The 20,642-nt window shown below is 41.3% G+C and overlaps 1 protein-coding gene across 4 annotated transcripts; it reads left to right on the top strand.

Moving 5' to 3' along the window:
* Nucleotides 1-135: 135 nt before the first annotated feature.
* On the top strand, nucleotides 136-17,281 carry CUNH2orf76 (chromosome unknown C2orf76 homolog). Of its 4 annotated transcripts, none has more exons than XM_067549566.1 (6): nucleotides 136-260; nucleotides 7,447-7,599; nucleotides 9,196-9,246; nucleotides 13,451-13,488; nucleotides 13,622-13,703; nucleotides 17,089-17,281. In XM_067549566.1, the coding sequence occupies exons 2-6, from the start codon at nucleotides 7,467-7,469 to the stop codon at nucleotides 17,163-17,165; spliced, it is 381 nt and encodes a 126-aa protein (XP_067405667.1). In that variant the 5' UTR covers nucleotides 136-260; nucleotides 7,447-7,466; the 3' UTR covers nucleotides 17,166-17,281. The 4 variants fall into 4 exon arrangements, with proteins under 4 accessions (XP_067405667.1, XP_067405666.1, XP_067405669.1 ...); XM_067549565.1 differs by having other exon boundaries at nucleotides 144-273; XM_067549567.1 differs by lacking the exon at nucleotides 136-260 and adding an exon at nucleotides 6,000-6,073.
* The last annotated feature ends 3,361 nt before the right edge of the window (nucleotides 17,282-20,642 follow it).

The raw sequence follows: 20,642 nt of genomic DNA, 5'->3' as shown, positions 1-20,642 counted from the left end.
GGGCTCAGGGAGGCCGGGCCGCCAATCTCGGAACAGCCCCTGGGGTGTGGGGGGAGGCGCGAGGCAGAGCGACCTGCACCCTGAGCAATGACGGCGGGGGGAGGGGGCGGGGACAAAGGATCATGCAGCCAATCGCAGAGCCTTGCACCATGAGAATGGTGCCGCCCCGACGTCGGACAATGCGGCGGTAAAGCGAGGAGGCGGATCACTCGCTCACGTGACGCTGTCGGAAGGTGTGACGTAGGGCGCTGGAGCGGGAAGTAAGGCCCGGAGGTAGCCTCGTCTTGATGGGCGGGAGCAGGGGGAAGGGAGGAGCGCGTGTCCAGGGGGCTGTGGCGGTTGGCGGGACTGTGGGGTGGGGTGAGTGGGGGTGGGGTTGGGGGATGATGATGATGGAGGCGGCGGCGGCTAAGTGCCAGTGTGTGTAACTTGGAGCTGGCCCGCTATGCAGGCAGTTTGAACGCCTCCCTCTCTCCAGGGAAGCGCCATGGCCAGGGGGAGTCTGGAGCAGACCCCTGAGCTGCTCTGGTCACTGTAGCCCTGCAGCCTGCCCTGTGGCGGGAGTACAGGCCATCGTGGTGTGTGGGGCCTAGTGCCAGAAGAGAGCACCGAAGGTTGCAGGCTGGGTAGCCTCAGCATGATGCTGTTCAGTGCCCCCGAAACTGAGTGGTGTCGGGCCGCCCAAGCGGGCAGACTGCAAGATTTCACATTGCTGCAGAACTCCACCCGGAAATTGGAGATGTCCCGATTTTGTCTTTTAACTTCTGCTCTGGGGAAGGTGGCGGGGCGTAACTTGTAATCTCTTGCCTTTACTGACAGCAGTCAGGAAGATAACTAGGTGGCAATGCGTGGTGCTTGCTTTGCACCTCAGAGAAATGCGGTATATGAAAGGGTGTGTTTTTCACCAGAGAAGTCAAGACGCATGGAAATCTGTTGAATCTTTTATAACTGCTTTGCATGACTTGGCAGAAAACTCTGATTTTGGGGCTGTAAAACGTGAAAATATTAGAGATGGATTAGTTAGTGGTCTTATAGATAAAAGCCTCTCACAGCAGTTCCAGTTAAAGACAGATTTAACCTTATATATAGCTATCCAGATAACAAGGCAGACTGAACTAGTTGATCAGAAAAACAAAAGGCAGGAACAACTTGAAGAACCTGAATAACCAGAAACTAGCTTAGACATAGTAAAGAAATACAGCATGACTGCTAAAAGTAATTATCATAAAACCCCTGAGGCAATGAGGGACAAATTCCAGTCTAAGTACAAAATCTTTCAGACTAAATGCAAATGATATAGGAAAACTCATTGCTCGTGGGGAGTGGTCAGCCAAAGATGCAAGATATAATAAGTGCACAAACTACGGACATTTTGCAGGTGTTTGCTGCACTCAGGTGCAGCCAACAGCCATTGTTTCTGGGATCTATCAAGTGTTATGACACACAGCCTGCTTTGAAAGTGAAACTGAATATTCATGGAAAGACTGTAGACTTTAAAATTGACTCAGGAGCAGATGTGACAGACACACCAGAAGGGATGTATAATCACTTTCAAGTTGTCCCAAATTGCTTGACACAGTCCTGCCTAGCCCTGGTGATCTTGTGAAGTGCATGGGCCAATTCACCACAGAAACAATTTACAATGACAGAAGCTTTGCATTCAGAGTGTATAACCAAAGATTAACAATCATCTCAGCTGCAGTGTGGCAGCCATGATGAGCCTAATGAGAAAAGTGGAATTATTCCACTTGGAGTATTTGGTATTGGAGTTTTGCAAGAAGTTTGAGTACAAATAACATTAAGAGACAATGTTGAAACATATAGTGTACATACACCTCTGAGGCTTCCTATCCTTTTGCTTCATAAAGTGGAAACTGAGTTAAAGAGAATGGAACAGACTGGCTTAATCAACAAAGTCTCTGAGCCAACATCATGATGTGCCCCAGTGGTACCGATTATAAAGAAAAATGGAAAAATATGAAACTGTGTGAATCTTAAAAGACCTAATGAATGAAGCAATTATGAGAGAAAAATGTATCTTCCAACACTGGATGACTTAAAAGGTAAAAGGTGCCACCGTATTCTTCAATCTGGATGCCGCCAGTAGATTCTGGCAAATTGCTTTAGCCAAAAAGGGTGTTTGTTAAACTGACTACTTTTATCACACTCTTTTGCTTTCAAAGGTTACATTTTGGGATCACAGTTGCACTTGAAATTTTCCAAAGAAAGATGGCAGAACTGTTAACAAACACAAATGAAATTGTAGTTTTCATGGAAATTTTGATATATGGGTCATTGACGGAGGAGCATAACAAAACCTTCTGCAAAATTTAAGCTTAATCAGTCAATCTGGACTGCAGCTAACCAAGGAAGAGGAGTACATTTTCTACTGGCTCCAAACTGAATTTTTGGGACAGACAATAAACAAAGATGGAATCAGTCCTAGCCCTGAGAAAGTGAAAGCAATTTGACAATTGAATGTACCAGAACTGAGATGCTTACTGTGGATAGTAAATTACCTTGGTCAGTATCTCCAAGACCTTTTTACAGTGACAACATCATTGAATGAACTGTTAAAGTCCAACATATCTTGGCTCTGGGGCACAAATCAAGAAATTAGCTTAAAAAAGATAAAAGAAATTATCTCAACAGCTCTAGTTCTCAAACAAACCCATGATGTTTGTGCGGATGCAAGCTGCTATGGCCTAGGTGGCATATTGTTGCAACAACATGGATCTGATTGGAAGCCAGCTGCATTAGGCTGTTGCTCACTCGCAGAAGCAGAAAAATGATATGAACAGATTGAAAAGGAGTGATTGGCTAACATATGGGCATGTGAAAATTTTTCAGCTATCTGTATGGATTGGATTCTTTTGCAGTGATAACAGACTATAAACCACTTGTAACCTTTATCAGCAGAAAAGACTTAGATGAAGCACCATTGAAATGACATCTATTGATAGGTTTTTCAAGTAATCTTATTAACCCTAACATCTTGGAGTGTTATTGAGAAACTGAAGTATACTTTTGCTCATTTCAGTTTTCCAGAACAAGTAGTTATGGACCATTCACCTCAGTGGAATTAAAATAGTTCCAAACAAAATATTATTTTGATCATATTACTAGCAGCCCACATTTCCCACAAGTGAATAGAGAGGCTGAGAGGGCTGTACAGACAGCCAAGAAAATCCTACAACAGGAAGATCCATTCCTTGATCTGAGCTATAGATCAACACTGATAGCAGCCACTGGATATAGTCCAGCACAACTCCTGATGTGAAGACAACTCAGAACTACTGTTCCAAGTTTGGAAAAGAATCTATCTCCAAAGTGACCAGATGTGAGGACAGTAGGCAAACTGGATAAAAAAACAAAAGGTGCTTATGAACACTTTTATAGCAAATTTCACTCAGAGATCTGAATCTGATGACTGTGTTTGTGTTTTGTATCAAACTGGATGGAGAAAAAGGATGGGCAATTCTAGCTGTCGTAAAGAAAAAGAATTCATCCAGGCCATATGTGATTGAGACAGTGGAGAGTTCAACAAACTGTCAACATTTCACTTTGTTCCTCAGAAGAAGCAATCAATAGAGCAAACTGCAGAACAAGAACAAGTTCACGCAAAGATTCTAAACTGATCAGACAGTCATTGCAACTAATGGACAGCCAGATGACCACGTTGTTACTTGATAGAGTTGTGTGATTAGAAAACTAGTGTGACTCTGAGAGACTGGACTTTAAAGATAGCATGATAGTGTAACTTTTATAAATGATAGGAATGTAAAACTTAAAACTGTAGATGTGTAATGGAATGCTAACCTGTATTATATTGTTCAGCCACTAGGTGGCATGATATGTAAAATACCTTTCCAGAGCTGCTAACAGAAATACTCAGCTGTGCATTAAAGCAGCGTTTCTCAAGGACCAGTCTGTGGATCAGTGCTGGTCCTTGAGATCTCCCTGACAGTTTAGGAAGACAGCAAGCCAGTTCCTGATATGAAAAAGTTAAAAAAATAGTGCATTACAATACCTTTAAGAGAACACATTTCTTGCATCTCCATGATGGAAGTTCTGTAGCCAGTCTAAATCTGGTATAGAAGTTTGACCTACTAGTAGCAGCCCTGCACCCTACTGTGTACAAAGAGTACATGACAGGGACAAAGCAGGTCAGGGGGGTGAGGAATCGGAGGCTGTCTGCCCGCCTGCCTGCCTTTAGTGGATGAGAGCCCGCCTGTAATGGGTGCGGGGGATGAGGGGCAAAAGGAGTGGGTGAGGGGTAGGAGACTGCCTGTATCAGGTATGGGGGAATGAGGTGCATGGGCTGCTTGTAGCGGGTATTGGGGATGAGGGAATGGGGCTGACTATAGTAGGGAGGATGAGGGGTAAGAGGGCTATCTGCAGCCAGCACAGGGATGTGGGGCAGGGGGTTGCAGTATGAGGGAATATTGGTTTTCATATGCATGCAGCCCAAGTTCTTTCTCCTATGGCTGTGAGCTAAGGCCCTGCATGCTCTTCCCCCTATGTGCTTGTGGTGGGGGCTTCTCTGAGGGATGCGAGCACAAATTTCTGAGGGATCGGTCCTATTCTGGGGAGCTGTTCTGGTGGTGGTGGGTGTTCTTCACTGTGTGTCAGGGTTGCACATAATTCAAAGTGATATGAAACCCCAGTCTGGTTCACAAGGAGGCTCCACAGACTTAGGTTGGCAGATAGGTTTCCCCCCCTTTAGTATGCTACTTCGGCCCTGCTCCCTTTCAGCACTGGTTGGAAGCTGTTACTGTTAAGGCATCTGTTAGCTGTTCTCTGTGAAATTGTGAGTTCTCTGTGAGTTGGTGGCTGTCTGGTTCCTTTGCATGTGTGTCCAGATCACAGGCTTCCTTTTGCATGTGTTTGAGATGCTGCTAGCAAATTGGTGTCCACAAATAACATCATGGAGTTGCATGTTGTTACGGCCACTCAGGCAAGACCACACAGAAGACTCAAATTCTCCTGGTTGTAAAGCACTGGTCCCCAATGCCTGAGCCAGAGGAGAATCTCTGTTTGCATTTAGCTGTGTGGGGTCTATGATATTCAGTTAAGTGGTTCTGAATTCATCCAGGAGAAGGCAGTACTTTCATCATTACAGTACTTTGCTCTTCTATAGCACCTTCCATCTAAGAATCTCAGAACACTTCATTAACAGTGATGATCTTAACAATGTAATGGCTTCTGTGAAGCCAGTGCTGTTCCCATTTTACAGATGAGGAAAGGGCCCTCAAAGAGCTTCAGAAATATGTCCATTTTCAGAAAGGAAGTCTGGCAGAGCCAAGTCTAGATTGCCTGATCCCAGTTCATGGATCCAACAGTGAAAGTATCTTTTCTCTTTTGTGACACTTAGTGGGTTCTTCCCTTCCCAACCGACTCTTGTGCACTATTTGTCACCGTTGTTGGCCGTTTCAGTGGAGAGGCCTTTGAGTGACCTTCCCAGGAGGACAAGTCCTCTATTCTAAAGACTGCCATTTGCTGAGACAGTGCTAATGAGCTTTGCACTGCTGTTGCCTGTGCTGTACCTCTGATGGTTTGAAAGTAGAGTCACTGGAAACTAATGTCTCTAGATTAGATCACTCTAAAATATCGGCATTTCCTCATCTAGACGCTGAATGTCCTCAGTGGCTTCTCTTCCTCTGTACCTTAGACTCTGCTTCCCCCACGATGATCTTATGCAGTTCTGGGAGGAGAGTGGTGTTTGGACCCCAATGGGATCCTTCTCTGTGCTGAGGGCCTTTCAACTTTCAGTCCCATATGGAGTAGGACCAGGAAAATGTTCCCCTATTTTTAGCATAATTAAAAAAACCTCTTTTCAGATGCACAAGAATATGGGTTTTTTTATGTTTGTTAGAACATCAGCATTTCATTTATCTGTATTTTAACATGATTACAGTGCTGCAGGCCTAGAACTTGGGGTTCAAAAATTTTCAATGTGACCCTCTCCCCACCCTGCAAAAGTAAGGTAAAGTCAGGGGACAGAAGGATTTCCCCTCCAAACAAAAAAGGAAGTGAAGCCCTGTGAATCACTTAGAAGAAAGATAGCTCAGAGGTTAGTACACTAGCTTGGGACTTGGGAGATTTGTTCCTTGGTCCCCCATCTGTAAAATGGGAATAGTAGCACTTTCCTACCTTATAGGGTTGTTGTGATCATAAGTGCATTAAAGATTGTGAGGTGCTCAGATACTATGGTAATAGGGACCATATAAGTATCTCTGATTGATAGATAAAGGCTAAATAAACAGTTTTAGATGTTTCAGATACACAAGTTTCTTAGTTATTGGAGAGCACCAAATACATAAGAACATAAGACATTAGTACATAAGAGACTACTAGAATGAGTAAGAGAGAGCAAAAAGCATTGTGCAGGAGAGAGAGATTTGGAGATAAGTGAAGTGGCTGTCACTGGGCACAAGGCAGTTGAAATGTAGCTCTGTGCTAAAGATGAATTTCCTGGCACTAAAACTGTGCCCCATTGTTATAGTTGCAACAGTCATGAAAGCTAATGAATTAGCGGAAATGGGGGAAGTGCAGGACCATCTATCACTGAAAACTGAGGATGTTATCAGTGATAGAAAACAGCTCTTTGCTGGCTAGAGAGACAGGAAATTTGATTTTGAAGGTGCTGAACTAAAATGTCTGTTTGACTTTGCTTAAAGAGGAAGAGGGGGGAGAAAAGCAGATTTAAGCCAAGAAAAAACTACCAGTCCATATTCTGCCTTCAGTTACAGAGATGTAAACTTCTGGATTTATACTAGTATAAATGAAAGAAGAATTTTGCCCCCTGATTCCTACAAAATATGGCATACATTATCTTCATCTCCATTATTTTATTGGATTTAATTTTATTTAGTTATACAGAAGAGCCTTAGGTAGTAGCACAGGCATTTTTTATATGCTGTGTCTGTGCAATACTGGTATGTTATAAATAAGCTTTTATTTTTGTTCTTGAGGTCAAATTCTATCCTTTAGATCATAGATGGCAGGTAGACTCTTCAATGACTTGGACTTACAAATAAATTAAAAGCAAAACATGTATTGCAGAGCTTTAAACAATTTTTCTGCAATCTTTTTTTCCCCTTGATATAGGGCCTGACCCTGTGGCTCACTTTTTCGTGGAGCTGCCGCTGTACTCAGTGGGAGTTCTGTACCCGGAACAACTGCAGAACTGAGCCATCTGACATATAGAGTCAAATTCTACCTGTAACATCATGGCCAGTCCTGTGTAAGTTAGGAGGCTGTGGCCCTGGTCTTCCTCCCATTATAGTCATGGCAAAAGTGGTAAAGATTTGGGTATAAAGTGGGAGCACCAAATGTTTACAATCTTGTAAATTTTTAGCCCTTTGGGAGTGTTAGACTACACCAGTTCTTTTAGTTGTTGTACAAAGAGATAACTCAGTAATTACTCTTTTTAATGTCTTCTAGGGTATTTTCAGTTAAGTCACATGTCATCAGAAAACTCAACCATTACGGTTCGCCTGATTCGTTCCTTTGAGCACCGTAATTTCAGACCTGTGGTGTATCATGGCGTTAACTTGGATCAAACTGTAAAGCAGTTCATTACATTTGTAAAGAATGGTAAGGCACTGTTATTCTTACACAGGTGTAGAGGAGCAAATTAATGGGAAAACTTTTGTGGATCCATTAAAGCTGCCAGCCCCACATGCTTCCCATTGTGGTGCAGGGGATGGAGGGTGCAAGGGCCGGGGAGCCAGGGATCCATGGGGGTTTTGGCCCTTGATCCCACAGATGATACCCAATAATGTGTCGGTATTACCCCTTTCTGCACTTCACTGGAAATCCCCATGATCAGTCATGGCAAGACCAGTGGCTATTGTATTTGGCTCACTGCCCGAAGCTGCGTTGTCAGACAGCTACTCAAAAAGCATTGAGGACATATGCCATGTAGAGAATCTCTGGTCACTGTGACTAGGGGCTACACACCAATATTTAGCAGAGGGGGAAAGCAAAAGTGGTCTCATGTGAATGGGTAGGAAGTGTTCTGCATAGTTATTTTCAGTGTTGGAAGGCCCCACAATATGTGTGTTTTCTCCAGGATTTGTTTTCTTCCGTGCTGAGTTTTGTCAGCCAGCAATGCACACAGGCCTTGCATTTTAAATGAATGGTTGAATGTAGCAGTGACTGTGACAGTGTTCTAAAAATTAATATAGACTGAGCCTCGTGCCTTATGGTCAGAGTGTCGTTGTTATGCACCCAAATTAAGGAGTCCAAAGTAGCCCAACAGATACCCACTGCGACATTAATGTAAAAAAATCTCTAGAACCACTACACTTCATCAAAATCAAATCACTGCTGAGACGTTTCAGTACCTGGGCACCAAAGTTGAAGCATTGGTGTTCTTTTGGTCATTATCCATTTTTAGAGATGAGAGTGAATAAATTGTGAGGTTGCAACTTGAGGTCACCATGGCATAAATTAATGGCTTGAGCAGGGCTTTTGCAGCTTATTTTATAGGCAGCTATTGGACTTCCTGATACAGAAGGCATGTTCTAATCCATGCTCTACCCTGCCCTGAATGTTGAATTTGAGAAGGATTTTTAAAATAATGAGAGAGAACATGATTCTGCAAAGTGTTGAGCAACTCAAGGGGCGGCAGGGTACTCCAAGATATACCAGGTAAATCCACGGGCATTAAAGGCACTGAGCAGCTCCTGGAGTTGCTCAGTATCATGCAAGACTGAGCCCTTAAAGGGGCTATTTTTCAGGAGTGTGGTTTTGTTTTTGGAAGCTCGTTAGCAGGCTATTTTTCCACATCTAATTAATTTATGTGGCAATTGTTTGGGTGCAATTTGCAAATAGGGATGCAGGACTTTTGCCCATATGAAAATGTTACCAGAATACACATGACAGTAGAGCGTTGGAGGATCAGTCTCCAAGAGCTGATCCTGCACACCTTTCCTTAACATTTTACATGTGGGTAGTCCCACTGAAGTCACACAAGTAAAGTTAAGCATGTACCATAGAATCTGCTGGATCTGGGCTCAATGTTGTACCGGTTGTTTTTCAGCTTTCGATGCTAAGACAAGTTTCCTGAGTTGAGAACTTATTTCGAAGTTCAAGTTCAGAGTGCGAGCTTCATGAAGTAATCATTTTAAAAAATATAAAAAGAAAACTGTTACAATTCTTTTCACATAGTCTTTTTATTTTTAATAGATGTGTCTTTAAGAACAGGACTGCCACCTCCTTTTAAAAAATACAAATATGGTATGTGATTTTTCTTATTCTTTCAGAAATGTGTGTACAGTATGTTATATCAATTCTCATGTGATTTAACTGCATTACAGTTATTTCCATCTAAATATAGTAAGTCAGGACTAGTTGTTTTCTGAAACCAGCTGCAAAACACATACACACACTCATGTTTTTCAGCTGCTTTCAGGAAACAATTAGTGAGGCTAATGGTTAATTTGGCACAGCCTTACTGCGAATGTTGCATCCACACCATTAGCTTTACATCATGTGTCTACAAAACCCAACAACTATTACGAACTTCTTTATTCACTTCAAAATTAGGCAGCACATTATCCATTCTGCTGCTAATTGGCAAAGGCATTTTGGGCTATTAATTTTTTATCATTTTTGTAAGTGTCTTTTAAACTCTGCTCCCATTCTGCAGAGCAGCTTGTGACCCAGAGTGCTTTGAAATCACAGTCATGTTTGTGCTTATGCATTTCAATATCCAGCTACTAATTGCGAGGTCACAAGGGGATAGCCAAGAAGGAGCTGAAGGCACCAAGTGGAAAATGTTTAGATTTATGTACTTAAAGAACTTACATAATATTAAACAGGAGGAGGAGGAGGAGGAAACCTGGCTAAAGTAAATAGGAAAGCTCCTAAATGTAAGCTTGGAGTGCAATGGAATGAAATAGCCTGGGGTAAAATTTAAATCTGATTCAGTGCTCTAATAGTTTTTGCAAGTCGTGCTGCTCGCATGCAAGTTTTCTTGGTGTAAGAAGGTGCACAGCATCATATTCTGAACAGAACAGACTATATAGTTTATATTTATCTCTTTCCTGGAATTTGACTTTAATGATGCTGTTTGGTGATTTGAGCAAAAGTGGTGTAATGGATGATAGCAGGGGCATACAGGTATACAGCATAAAGAATAACTCAAATGATTATAAAACACCTTCCCTGAGACATAAACCTCACCCTAAGCTGAACTGTTCCAGGGGTTGCCTCTCTGCCATTAATACCATTCCCACCTGCCTGTGTCCAAGGTGGTGTTAACAAACCACATCTATCACACTGATGAAGCAGGAATTGGTCATCATCTCACAGAGTGGGGCACACATGTAATTCCTATGAATGGTGATGGGAATTACACGCCTATATCAAATGACTAAACTGGCAATAGGGCCCGATTCTCTACTCTCACTGATGGGGAACGTGGTGATGCAAAATGGGAAATGAATTGGGGATTAGAGTTGAGTTTGCTCTGTTAATGTTTGTATCTTCAACTTGTTTCTCTGAACTTTGGGGATAGATGTGAATATTGTATTGTTAAAGGATTTACAATTCTAGAGATTTGAAACATCTGCCTTTTTGTGGCAGATGAGGGAGACCTATGCTATCAGTTTATTCTATATGCTGTGGTATACCTGAAGAGCCCTGCTGTCAGTCCTTGCACAACTTTTGGTCTAGTCACCACATATAGCATTAGGTGAGATTTGCTGTGCGCATGTGACTAATGGCTATTCAGAGGACTGAACAAAATATGGTACAATCAAGAGAACAGAACTACATCGGGGTGAAGAGTGGTGCAGCAGTTCGACTCCTGTTACACTAGCTCAGCCTGCCAGAGCTGCCAGTTATGCTGAGTTTGTATGTAAAGAATCAAATAGGAGTGAATAAAGCTCCTGATTTTTTTCCTCTGAGCCCTGTCCTCTCTCCTTTATTTATCTACCATGGTGGTGAATAGCACCATCCTCCTCATCACTCAGGCCTGTAATTTGGGCTTCTTCTGTGACTCTGCCTTCTTTTGATTCTCTCAGCCCATTAGTGTGCAAATCTTGCTGCTGCTTCCTGGCCAGCACCATAAAGGGCCAACCTTACTCCCGCTCTGACTCATCTCAGCTAGTCCCTGGTTGTCTTTCACTTTGACTTGTTTGTATTATTGTAGCATCTAGGAGCCTCAGTCGTGGGTCAGGACCGAATTTTGCTAGGCGCTGTACAAACAATGAAAAGGCAGTCCCTGCCCCAAAGAGCTTCCAGTCTAAGTTGTGTAACTTCTTCCTATCTGGACTCGACTGTTGCTGCCTCATTTCCTCAGATTCATTAAAAATGCTGCCGTCAAACTAATAATCTTGGCTCTTCACTTGGATGAAGGCCCACTCCTCTTTGTTTCTCTGTTAGCTCTACCTTCTCCATTGCATCATATCTAAAATTCTTCTCACTGTCAGAACCCTTCACAGTTTAGTTTCTCCCTGTCTATCCATCCTATCATCTTACTGTTAAATTGACTCTGTCTGCATGGCACCTATGATGTCAGCCTTGGTTGCCCGCTTGTCTGCTTCTTTCCCTTTTGCACTTTTTCCCATGCATATGGGGCAATATGAGCGAAGCCACCATGTTATCCTCCTTTGAATCCCTCCTTAAAACTCACCTTTATCATGTTGCCTACAGAGAGCAGTCATCTGATAATGGTGGGGTAGGTTGCAAGCTCTGATTTCTGCTTCTGATTAGCTTACTTCATCTACAAATTGTGCAGACAGCTAGTCTATACTAAACCATCACATTATTTTTACTTCATTCCCTCCATCCTTTTGTTTGTCTGATCCATGTGCCACATTTTGTCTTCTAGATTGTAAGCACTTTGAGGCAGGGACTCATTTACCACACATTGGTATACTGCCTAGCATAATGGAGACCCAACCTGCTGGAGTCCTCTTGGCCTTACCCAATATAAACAATAAAAAGAATTATCTGAATTCATTAGTTTAGTATCTCATGACAGTATTTTTATATCAACTGTCACAAACGGCCTGTTACTGGGAGCAGAAGGTAAGATTTATGAATGGGATCAAGTGAGTCAAGGTTGGGATAAAATGGTTAGCAAAAGCAAATGGGAGGTGGTGAGGCTTTAGCCTGGATTTGAAGAGGCTGATACTTTATTTGCATGGTGGAGTTGGAACAGCCTCTCCTTCATAGGGCAAGTGGTTACATGTAGACGTTTCTGTGGTCAGTGGTGGAGCTATGAACAGATAAAATCAGGAGTAGCTTAGAGACTGAATGGGTAAGTAAGAAGTCAGGTCAGAGAATGAGAATGTGAGGTTATACTAAGATTTGAAAACCAGTAGGGGATCTTGGACTGCATTCATTAGGATCCTAGGGCTGGCTGAGGTTAGTAAAGATCATTGATAGTTCTCATGTTGACTTCCCAGAGACGAAAGCTTAGTATGTTTTCAATGTGATTATTTGGTCTTCTTGCAGTACCTCTATGTAACATGGTAAGATTCCGGTAAGTGTTGTTAGAAACAGGACATGTATTAAAGATATATGAGTAGTACTGCAACTGGCACTGTATGCTAAATCTTCCTTTAGTGACCTTCACTGTGGGAGAGCAAGGCAGTTCAACTCTCCTTAAATGCTATAAATAAAATGTACAAAATGGGCTGAAGTGGTGTGTATGTTCATATATTAAAGCCCTGTGAACAAACCTCTAAGTCAGAATGTGATCTTTATTTTACTAGAGCCCTGAATACTCAGTCACACCAATTTGAAAGTTACTCTAGTCCACATTTTTTAACTCTCTTGAACCTTTTCCCCCCCTCTAGACTTACAATGGGTAAATGGCAGCAAGTTTCTAGCTCCTTTGCTGAAAAAGCACTCCTGTCCTATTTTGAGTTTGTTCAAACATAGATCTGTTGGAATTCTGTTTTTTATATTAAAGCGCCTATGTGTGTAACTATGGCATCTTTCTATTGAACTCTGCTCCCTGCGTGTGCATTCTGCTGTCTCTGCTTATTTTAAGGTGTTGTTTTTTCCCCTTCTGCTAGCACAGCAGAGCCAGCAGCACCGTGGGAGAGCAAGTTGGGTTCTCTTTCTTCTTGTGCAGCATTAACAGACTTGTTTATGAAATTGCAGTCACCTACCATGCACCTGTCCGATCCCATCGAAGATAAATTGCATGGGTATCACGGAGGGCATAGGATGAAGACAATGGGATGGCGTAAATGTCCCTGAGATTCTAATTTGCCTGACAGAACTTCTAACACAGGAGGTAATACACAAGAAGAAAAGAACCTAGCTTGCAGGGATACCTGTTGGTGTAGAACGTTATGTTTTTCTCCTTTTTGAACAGAGGACGCTTGAAAATCCTCAAGAGATCACAAACATGGAAATCTCACAGTGCCATTGTCCAGTGTAATGAACCACATCTTAAAGAAAGTTTTGTATTTTCTCGCAGATACAATGAAGATTATTCACCAAGCACATGGATCTAAGGTACTTTTGCTATCTGTTCCTTCTTTCCCCTTTTATGTGTGGATGCAGCAAGATTGCTCCACTTTTAGAGAACATAATGGCAGAGCTGACAAAACTGGCATGTATCTTTATATTCCTGTTTACTTATTTCTAGACCAATGAACTTGTAGTGAGTTTGGAGGATGATGACAAACTCATTTTGAAAGAAGACAGCACATTGAAAGCAGCTGGAGTAGGTAAGAGCGTGTTTGTACTGACTGACAGTGCTGATCATTGTGCTTGTCATTATATTGATAACTAGCTGGTTATGTTTGGATAGCCTGCTGAAAAGTAAATGCTATCCCTGATCTCTTTACACTACCTGATAATTATCCAGGGAAGAAGGAGGGATAATGTACATTCAGATCATTGGAATGAGGCCAGAAGGTATGTGCCCTCCAAATGTTCAGAATGCAAATTATGATTTTTAGAAGATATGCTTAGAATTCTGCCAAGGGTAATTTTAAATGATTGACAGTTAAGACTAAGCAGGCATAGTACTAATAACCTATCAGTAACATTTAAACTGATGTTTTGGTTAGAAATTTAAGGAGTGGAACTAGTGTGGAATAAAGAAATAAGATTAGGTTTGTTTAATGTGCAACACACTGCCTCATAGTCATTCAGATTGCTTAGGGCAGTGCAAATAATATCATTTAGAAAGTGTAATGCATGTGGCGTGTGGTTAAAAATCAACCTGATTCCTGGTTTTCTGACAGGAGAATGCAGATGGTGCATGTCTTGTGGTAATAGTGCAAAGAAATGCCGACGTATGACAACCTTGATGGTCATTGGATGTCACTTTGGCACCATACAAATGTGACTGAATGATTATGTGGCAGCAGAGCAGCTGAGACTTTGAGGCCAAAATCACAGGCTTTGACACTGGCACTGATTAGTTTAGAATGTCACTTATTTAAATCTGGTGCACAAAAATCTTACACTCTGGGTGAAACATCACAGAGGAAGTTAGAAATGGGAGAACCCATTCAGGATAAGCCCATCTAGCCTCTCCCAGAGCCAATGCAGGATTTTTCTATATAGCACTTTGTCTGATCTAGTTTAAAATGCTTCAATCAGTGATGCTTCCTCCACTCCCCTTAGGAGACTATTATAAATCTTACCATTGGGGAGTGGGGAAGAGGAACATCAGAAAATACTGTTTTGATTTCATTCCTTTACTCTTGGTTAATCTCTTTGGGCCTCACTGGTTAGTTCCTCTTTCTCCTTGATATTTGCACCTCTCTGATACTTTTAGTTATTCTGTTTTTCCCTCTTTGCATGCCACCCTACCCCTTAATCTCTACTGTAATCTCTCTGAAGCGAGGATGGTCTCGTAATATACGTGTGTACTGTGCCTAGGATACAGGGCCTTATAGAGGACTGGGCATTACTATAATATAAAGAATAAAAGAAATTCTTTAGCCTTCCCTCCTAAACCATCCTTTTCACCCAGAAGAAAAGCAGTTCTTTGGGAAGGAGTGTTATTGGCATTCTGAATACTTTGTAGTCTTGTAATTTAGTTAGTATATGAGTCTTACTTACCTAAGACTTGTAGCATGGTCTAGGCAGGGGGCTGGGAAACAGTGGCAGATGTTTGCTTAGAGCTTCCTTCTTCCAGTGCTGACATCCTCCAAGACAGTATTGATGAATTATTCTACATACCTACATTTGAAACTGGTACCATAGTCCTAATGGTGGTATAACTAGATGCAATCTCAGTGAATTATCAGTCCACCAGAGTAATCTTGTTCTGAACACACTGTGATAAACTAGACTGTTTTTATTTCTCTGTACCTGGGGGAGGAGGGAATGATTTAAGGATGGGAGAAAAGTGATTGAAACAATACCTCCATAATTATTCAGGTTTACTACATACCTACAACAAATGCTGATAGTGTCAATGCTTACCTGCTGTATGTGGTAGAATGAAGTTCTTGCTGTATAATGTGGAATATCTTCTTACACTTGTCAAGTTGCAAGGCTTTAGAAGAGCTGTTTTTGTGTTCTGATGTATTAAAGTTTACTTCGGTATGAAAAACTCTCTCCCACCGATTTACAGAAGCAGAATAGTGTAGTAAGATCTCTGGCAACTCCTGATTTTTTTATCCATTAAGAGTAGATTTGCATTTCTGGTAAGTAATAAAACGGTAGCAAAAGTTCTTTGGAGTAGGGATTATTTCTGTTCTGTGTCTGTGCAGTGTTTAGCACAATAGGGTATATGACTAGGGCTCCTACGCGTTATGATAATACAAAGAATAATACAAAGAAACAAGTGATGCACAGTATCCTGTGACATTAGTTCTGGTCCTGAACCTGCCTCCATTGAAATCAATTGCAAATCTCCCATTGTTACATTTAGATTTTAAATATTTAGGCTGCACAACATTTGCTAGAGGCAAACACTAGAATTTCCCTTTTAAAAAAGCTAGGAGCCCAATTGTGCAAGGTGCTGAGCACCTTCCAAAACTCCAGAGGATTAATTTCAGCATTCAACAGGATTGGGTTGGAAAGATGTAAATTATGAGTGTATTAGATAAGCATATTTAGGAAATCCATTGTGGTGGTGATTATTAGTCAGCAAAGGTAATGCATGCCTATTTCTAGAGCAAGGATGTATGTTAATAAAGTGTTCAGTATTCATTGCAAACAATCTTGTTGGTTTCCTAGTCAAGATTCTAAAACCTCTTCTGCTCTTTTTGTATAAGACAGGCAGACTTCATTAAATTGAGGTTTAATTTAAAAAGCAAATGTGGAACTCATTGGCTCAGCACCTTAAAGAATTCCATGTTTAATAATTGTGAAGGTTTTCCATCAGATTTGTCTCCACTCTGAATTAGTAATGTTGCTGACTTACTGTTTTAGAAAAGAAAGTCCTTGACCTGCTGGGTTGAAAGAATTGTGACTGCTCTGAACCTTTGTGGGTCCTTTAGCTGTGCCATATCCCCTGTGAATAATTAGAGGTATTTGAAGGTATTACTGGAGAAGCCAATTTGTGTCGTTCACTTTGCATATTGTTGAAGCCTCATGAATTAATCATTTAGCAGGGCAAAAAATTAACTTCTTCAGACACATATTTTGATAGGCCATGAGGGAGAATGTAAAGTGATCTGTAAAATATTCTACTAATCCTCTAAGTATTAAATTATGATACCTACAGGCTAATTTCAGAAAAAAAAGGTTTTTTTTTCTTCCTCTCTAACTGAATAATGGACTGAAAAAACCTAACAACCAAACTTCATTGTTTTCTAGGATTCTTAGAAAGAATAAATGTGCAATCTTATAGGTTGCTGAATGCTGTCCAAATGGTCTTTGTAGCCTTTGGTGAAATTAGTCTTGAAGGTTTTTGCAGATGTTTGTTTATATTTACATACGAATGTTCTAATTCTTTTAACCAGGCTAAAATACATGGTATTTGAGTCTAATGTAAAAACAAACAGGGTGGTGACTAGTGACTGCCTTTCATCAAAAGGCACCAAATACATTCTGAGGTTCTATTTAATGTTAATAGACTGCTATGTGGTTAATACCCAATAAAAGCATATGATTATTGTATGTTGAATATTTATTTTTTCCTTTCAGCAAATGAAACTGAATTAGCGTTCTTCTGTGAAGAAGATTACAGAAACTACCAAGCTAATCCTGTTTCGGCCTGGTGACAATCCCAAGAGACCTGGGTTTTTTGTTTTCCCATACCCTTTGTAAACTCTTTATTCTGTTTAATGAGATTTAAAAAAAAAAAAAATCAATAAATCCTAGAGGATCACCTCACAAATGTTGCAATTTCTTTATTATAGAAACTCATTTCTTTCAGGATGCTGAGATTCAGGGGGGGAAAAAATCAATGACACAAATTAGCTGTCCTTTCATACATTTTTTCCCCCTTACATCTTATAATGTAAGCAGTGTAAATGAACTCTGACCTGTAACACACATTCTGCTGGTGTGATTCTACAGCATGGATTAAGTATAAGAGATGTTAGCTATGTATGGAAATTGTACAAGGCAGATGTAAAATCCCATCATAATGGTATGCTTTTTTTATGGAAAAAGGAAACTTTTTTTATGACCAATTTAGGGTATATTTTAAAGCGCTTAGTGATGGAATCCCCAGGTTACAAGTAATAGCTTTATTTCACTCATCTTATGTTCAGTCTGCCATGTTTGAATGGTGCAGGTTTCATATTCATATTCACATTCTTCACTTGTGAATGCTTTCTATATTCCAACCCCTTTTAGTGTGATGAAACAGACAAATGACTGTTTGGAGGCTTTTGTGTTCACAGACCAGCCTGACTGTTTTTAGCATTATTTCCCGGAGTTGTCCTGGTGTAAGAAGTAGCAACTTGAGTTCTTGTGTGACATCAATATGCATAAGCAGACATCAGGCATTTCTCCAAATGGTGTGAAAGCCAGTGAACGCTCATGGGTTCAGTATTAAAATAAAACCCGAATGAGTGCATTTCTTGAGAAGGGAGGTACGGTCTGTGAACAGCTGTTTCTGTGACAGGGAGCAATTCTTTCCCACTTTCTCGGACATGAATACTCTCATAGTGTCACTGTCTATTAGTTCCTGGATCTGCCGTGCTCTTCTGCTACATTCACTAAATTAAGAACAAGTCGAAAAGTCATCCTAGAATGATTAGATAAACTTGCAATCTGGGAAGAGTTAATACTGCTGTTCCATGAAATTGCAGTGCTAAGGCGGTGGTGCTTCATTGGCTGTGCTGTACAATAGCACAACAGAGCCTTTTGTTATGCTCTCTAACACTGCTTGTATACTGTGAAGAAATACTGCTTGACTTGTGTTTCTTTCATCAGTTCTTTAAAGAACTTTAGTTTTCCAAAAAAGGCATAGACAGACAATCACCAGGATTTAGTTATGTTATTCAAACAGAGAATGTTGGAACAGAATACAGGGAGGATTGGTAATGGACTATGAGGCCTTTCATCACCGGAAGCTGGTTTGATTCTGGATCAGTTGAGTGGTGAACAAAAGTTGTTAGCATCCATTACTTTCAGTAGCCAGTGTGAAATGGGTTAGAGGTCTCTGTCCAATTCCTTATGGAAAGGTCACCCCAATCACAAGAAAACACCATCACAGTTGGTACACTGGTTTGTGGTCTTAGCAGGGGCCCTGACAAAATGGGTAGGGAGACTGAACTAATCTAATCCAAGGTGATTTCTCCAGGGCATGGTGGGTAGCTTGTACTGATTTTGCTTGTGCTCTTAATCATTGTGGGGATAATAAACACTTTGCCTTCCAGGGCTAGCAACCCGTCATTTCTCACCAGCTCTAACTTAAACTATAAAACAAACAAAACAGTAATCTTTATCTTGAGGTGCTTTGATTTTAAATCAGCCTGAGGTTTACAGTCAGGTGGATGGTGGAATGAACGGACTCTCCTGCAAAAGCAGATCCAGGACTTTGTATGGATCACAATAATTGAGGAAGGGAGAAGAGAGAGCTGGAGAATTTCTCCCAGAGGGAAAAATGATGTCCAGGAGTACGGGCATAGTTAGATGTTGACATGGGAAGATGCCTTCAGTGGGAGCAAAGAGGAATTTTGAATGGGAAGGAATCGCCAGTACAGGCAAGGAGGAGCAATGATGCCTGGCTGAATAAACTCCCACTTACAGTGAGTCAGCTGGATACAAAACCAATCTTCCACTGTCCTAATCTTTACACACTAAAACTATCACTTTGTTCATTTAAAATACCTTTTTGCAAACCCTGCCTGTGCAGGCATCTGAATTTTCCAGAGACAATTCTGTTACCTCCTGACGTTGATGGTTCTTTCCTATTTGCTAAGAACAAATTGCTGATATTTGTAACGGGTATGTTAAATGCTCCCAATTGTCATTGGCTTAGACACCTTCCCAGATCTTCAAGGAGGAGTCCAAGAGGTATGTTGTACAGTGTCCGCATTCATTAGGGGAATAACTTTCAAAAGATAAAGCAGTTTTGTTCTAGAAGTGATTTGCAAGTATTGAATGACTATGGAGAGGGACAAATGCTCCGTTTTTTGTTTTGGGGGTACTTAGCACACTGCCTTACGAGTAGTTCATTTGAAAAAATATTATTTGCAAGTAACCTTTTGTGTGTAACACTTGTCACTGCTCTAGAACAGCTGTGGATTCCTCTCCTCCTTACCCAGTAGTAGGGAAACTGATTCTACACCTTGAGCAAGAGCGCTCCTTAAAGCCTGCAGCGTGGGAATGGGAGTGTAGGACACACTGTACATATCCATGCTTGGTCACATTAGAAAGGAAATACTGGGCTCTCTTTGAAGTCAGTGGCAGCAAGATTGAGGTAAACACTTAAATTACATAAATATGCAAAAGTTGTGTGTCTGCCTAAACTGGACTTATTGTTTATAACAACATCTAAACAACCCTCCCAGCTGTTGCCTCTCCCTAAGTGGAGGGGTGTTAATAGGCCACTTCACCTTGAATGGTCCCTTGAAATAGGTGTTAGCTACTTATACTAAACAATCTCTTCCACCCTGTATTTAGCTGTGACAATCGATTAAGTTTCCTAGACTTCATTGAAGAAGAGCTCTGTGTGGCTTGAAAGCTGGTCTCTCACCAACAGAAGTTGGTCCAATAAAAGATACCACCTCAGCCTCCTTGTCTTTCTTTATATGTTGTCTGGCAGTGTTGCAGGTAGGGCTCAGATCTCTTCCCATTATTTCCTTTTGCTGGACTGCTGGATATAGATTTTGCAAATTATGAATGAGTCCAGTAAAGGATGCCAGAGGTGAGGCTGCTTTTTGCGGCAATGGACTTGTCGTTTCCTGTCTTAGATGAATATGTTTCTATCTAGTGAGTAAGGTAACTTGTCAAACCTTCCCTTTTCTGGCTCAATCCCTTCACCCCTTCCTTGGGCTTTTCTTCTCTTCCCTTCTCTTCTTTCCCCCCTCATGCCACCTGCCTACTGCCCACGTCTTAACTGCAGCACGTTTTCATGGATGCAGCATTGGCTGGGCAGCTAAGGCTCATGCTATTGGTGCCCAACTCTTTTTTGCATCCATTAAGGGAGGCGTGCCCTCAAAACAGCAGCGATGTCGTCCTCACTGCACCCAGCTGTGACATGAATAAGGCGAGTGTTAAAGGATCCTTCTGAAACAGGGTCT

Source organism: Emydura macquarii, unplaced genomic scaffold (assembly GCF_026122565.2).
Source record: "Emydura macquarii macquarii isolate MOO-44397 ecotype Brisbane River unplaced genomic scaffold, CSIRO-AGI_Emac_v2 contig_1253, whole genome shotgun sequence".
NCBI classification, from domain to species: Eukaryota; Metazoa; Chordata; order Testudines; family Chelidae; genus Emydura; species Emydura macquarii.
This window is presented reverse-complemented; position numbering and strand designations above follow the sequence as displayed.

Bases quoted from the DNA above. Each gene is read 5' to 3' on its own strand.
- CUNH2orf76 (XM_067549566.1), top strand. From the start codon at position 7,467: ATGTCATCAGAAAACTCAACCATTACGGTTCGCCTGATTCGTTCCTTT. The intron at 7,600-9,195 runs GTAAGGCACTGT...TATTTTTAATAG, and splicing joins CATTACATTTGTAAAGAATG to ATGTGTCTTTAAGAACAGGA. The intron at 13,704-17,088 runs GTAAGAGCGTGT...TTTTCCTTTCAG, and splicing joins ATTGAAAGCAGCTGGAGTAG to CAAATGAAACTGAATTAGCG.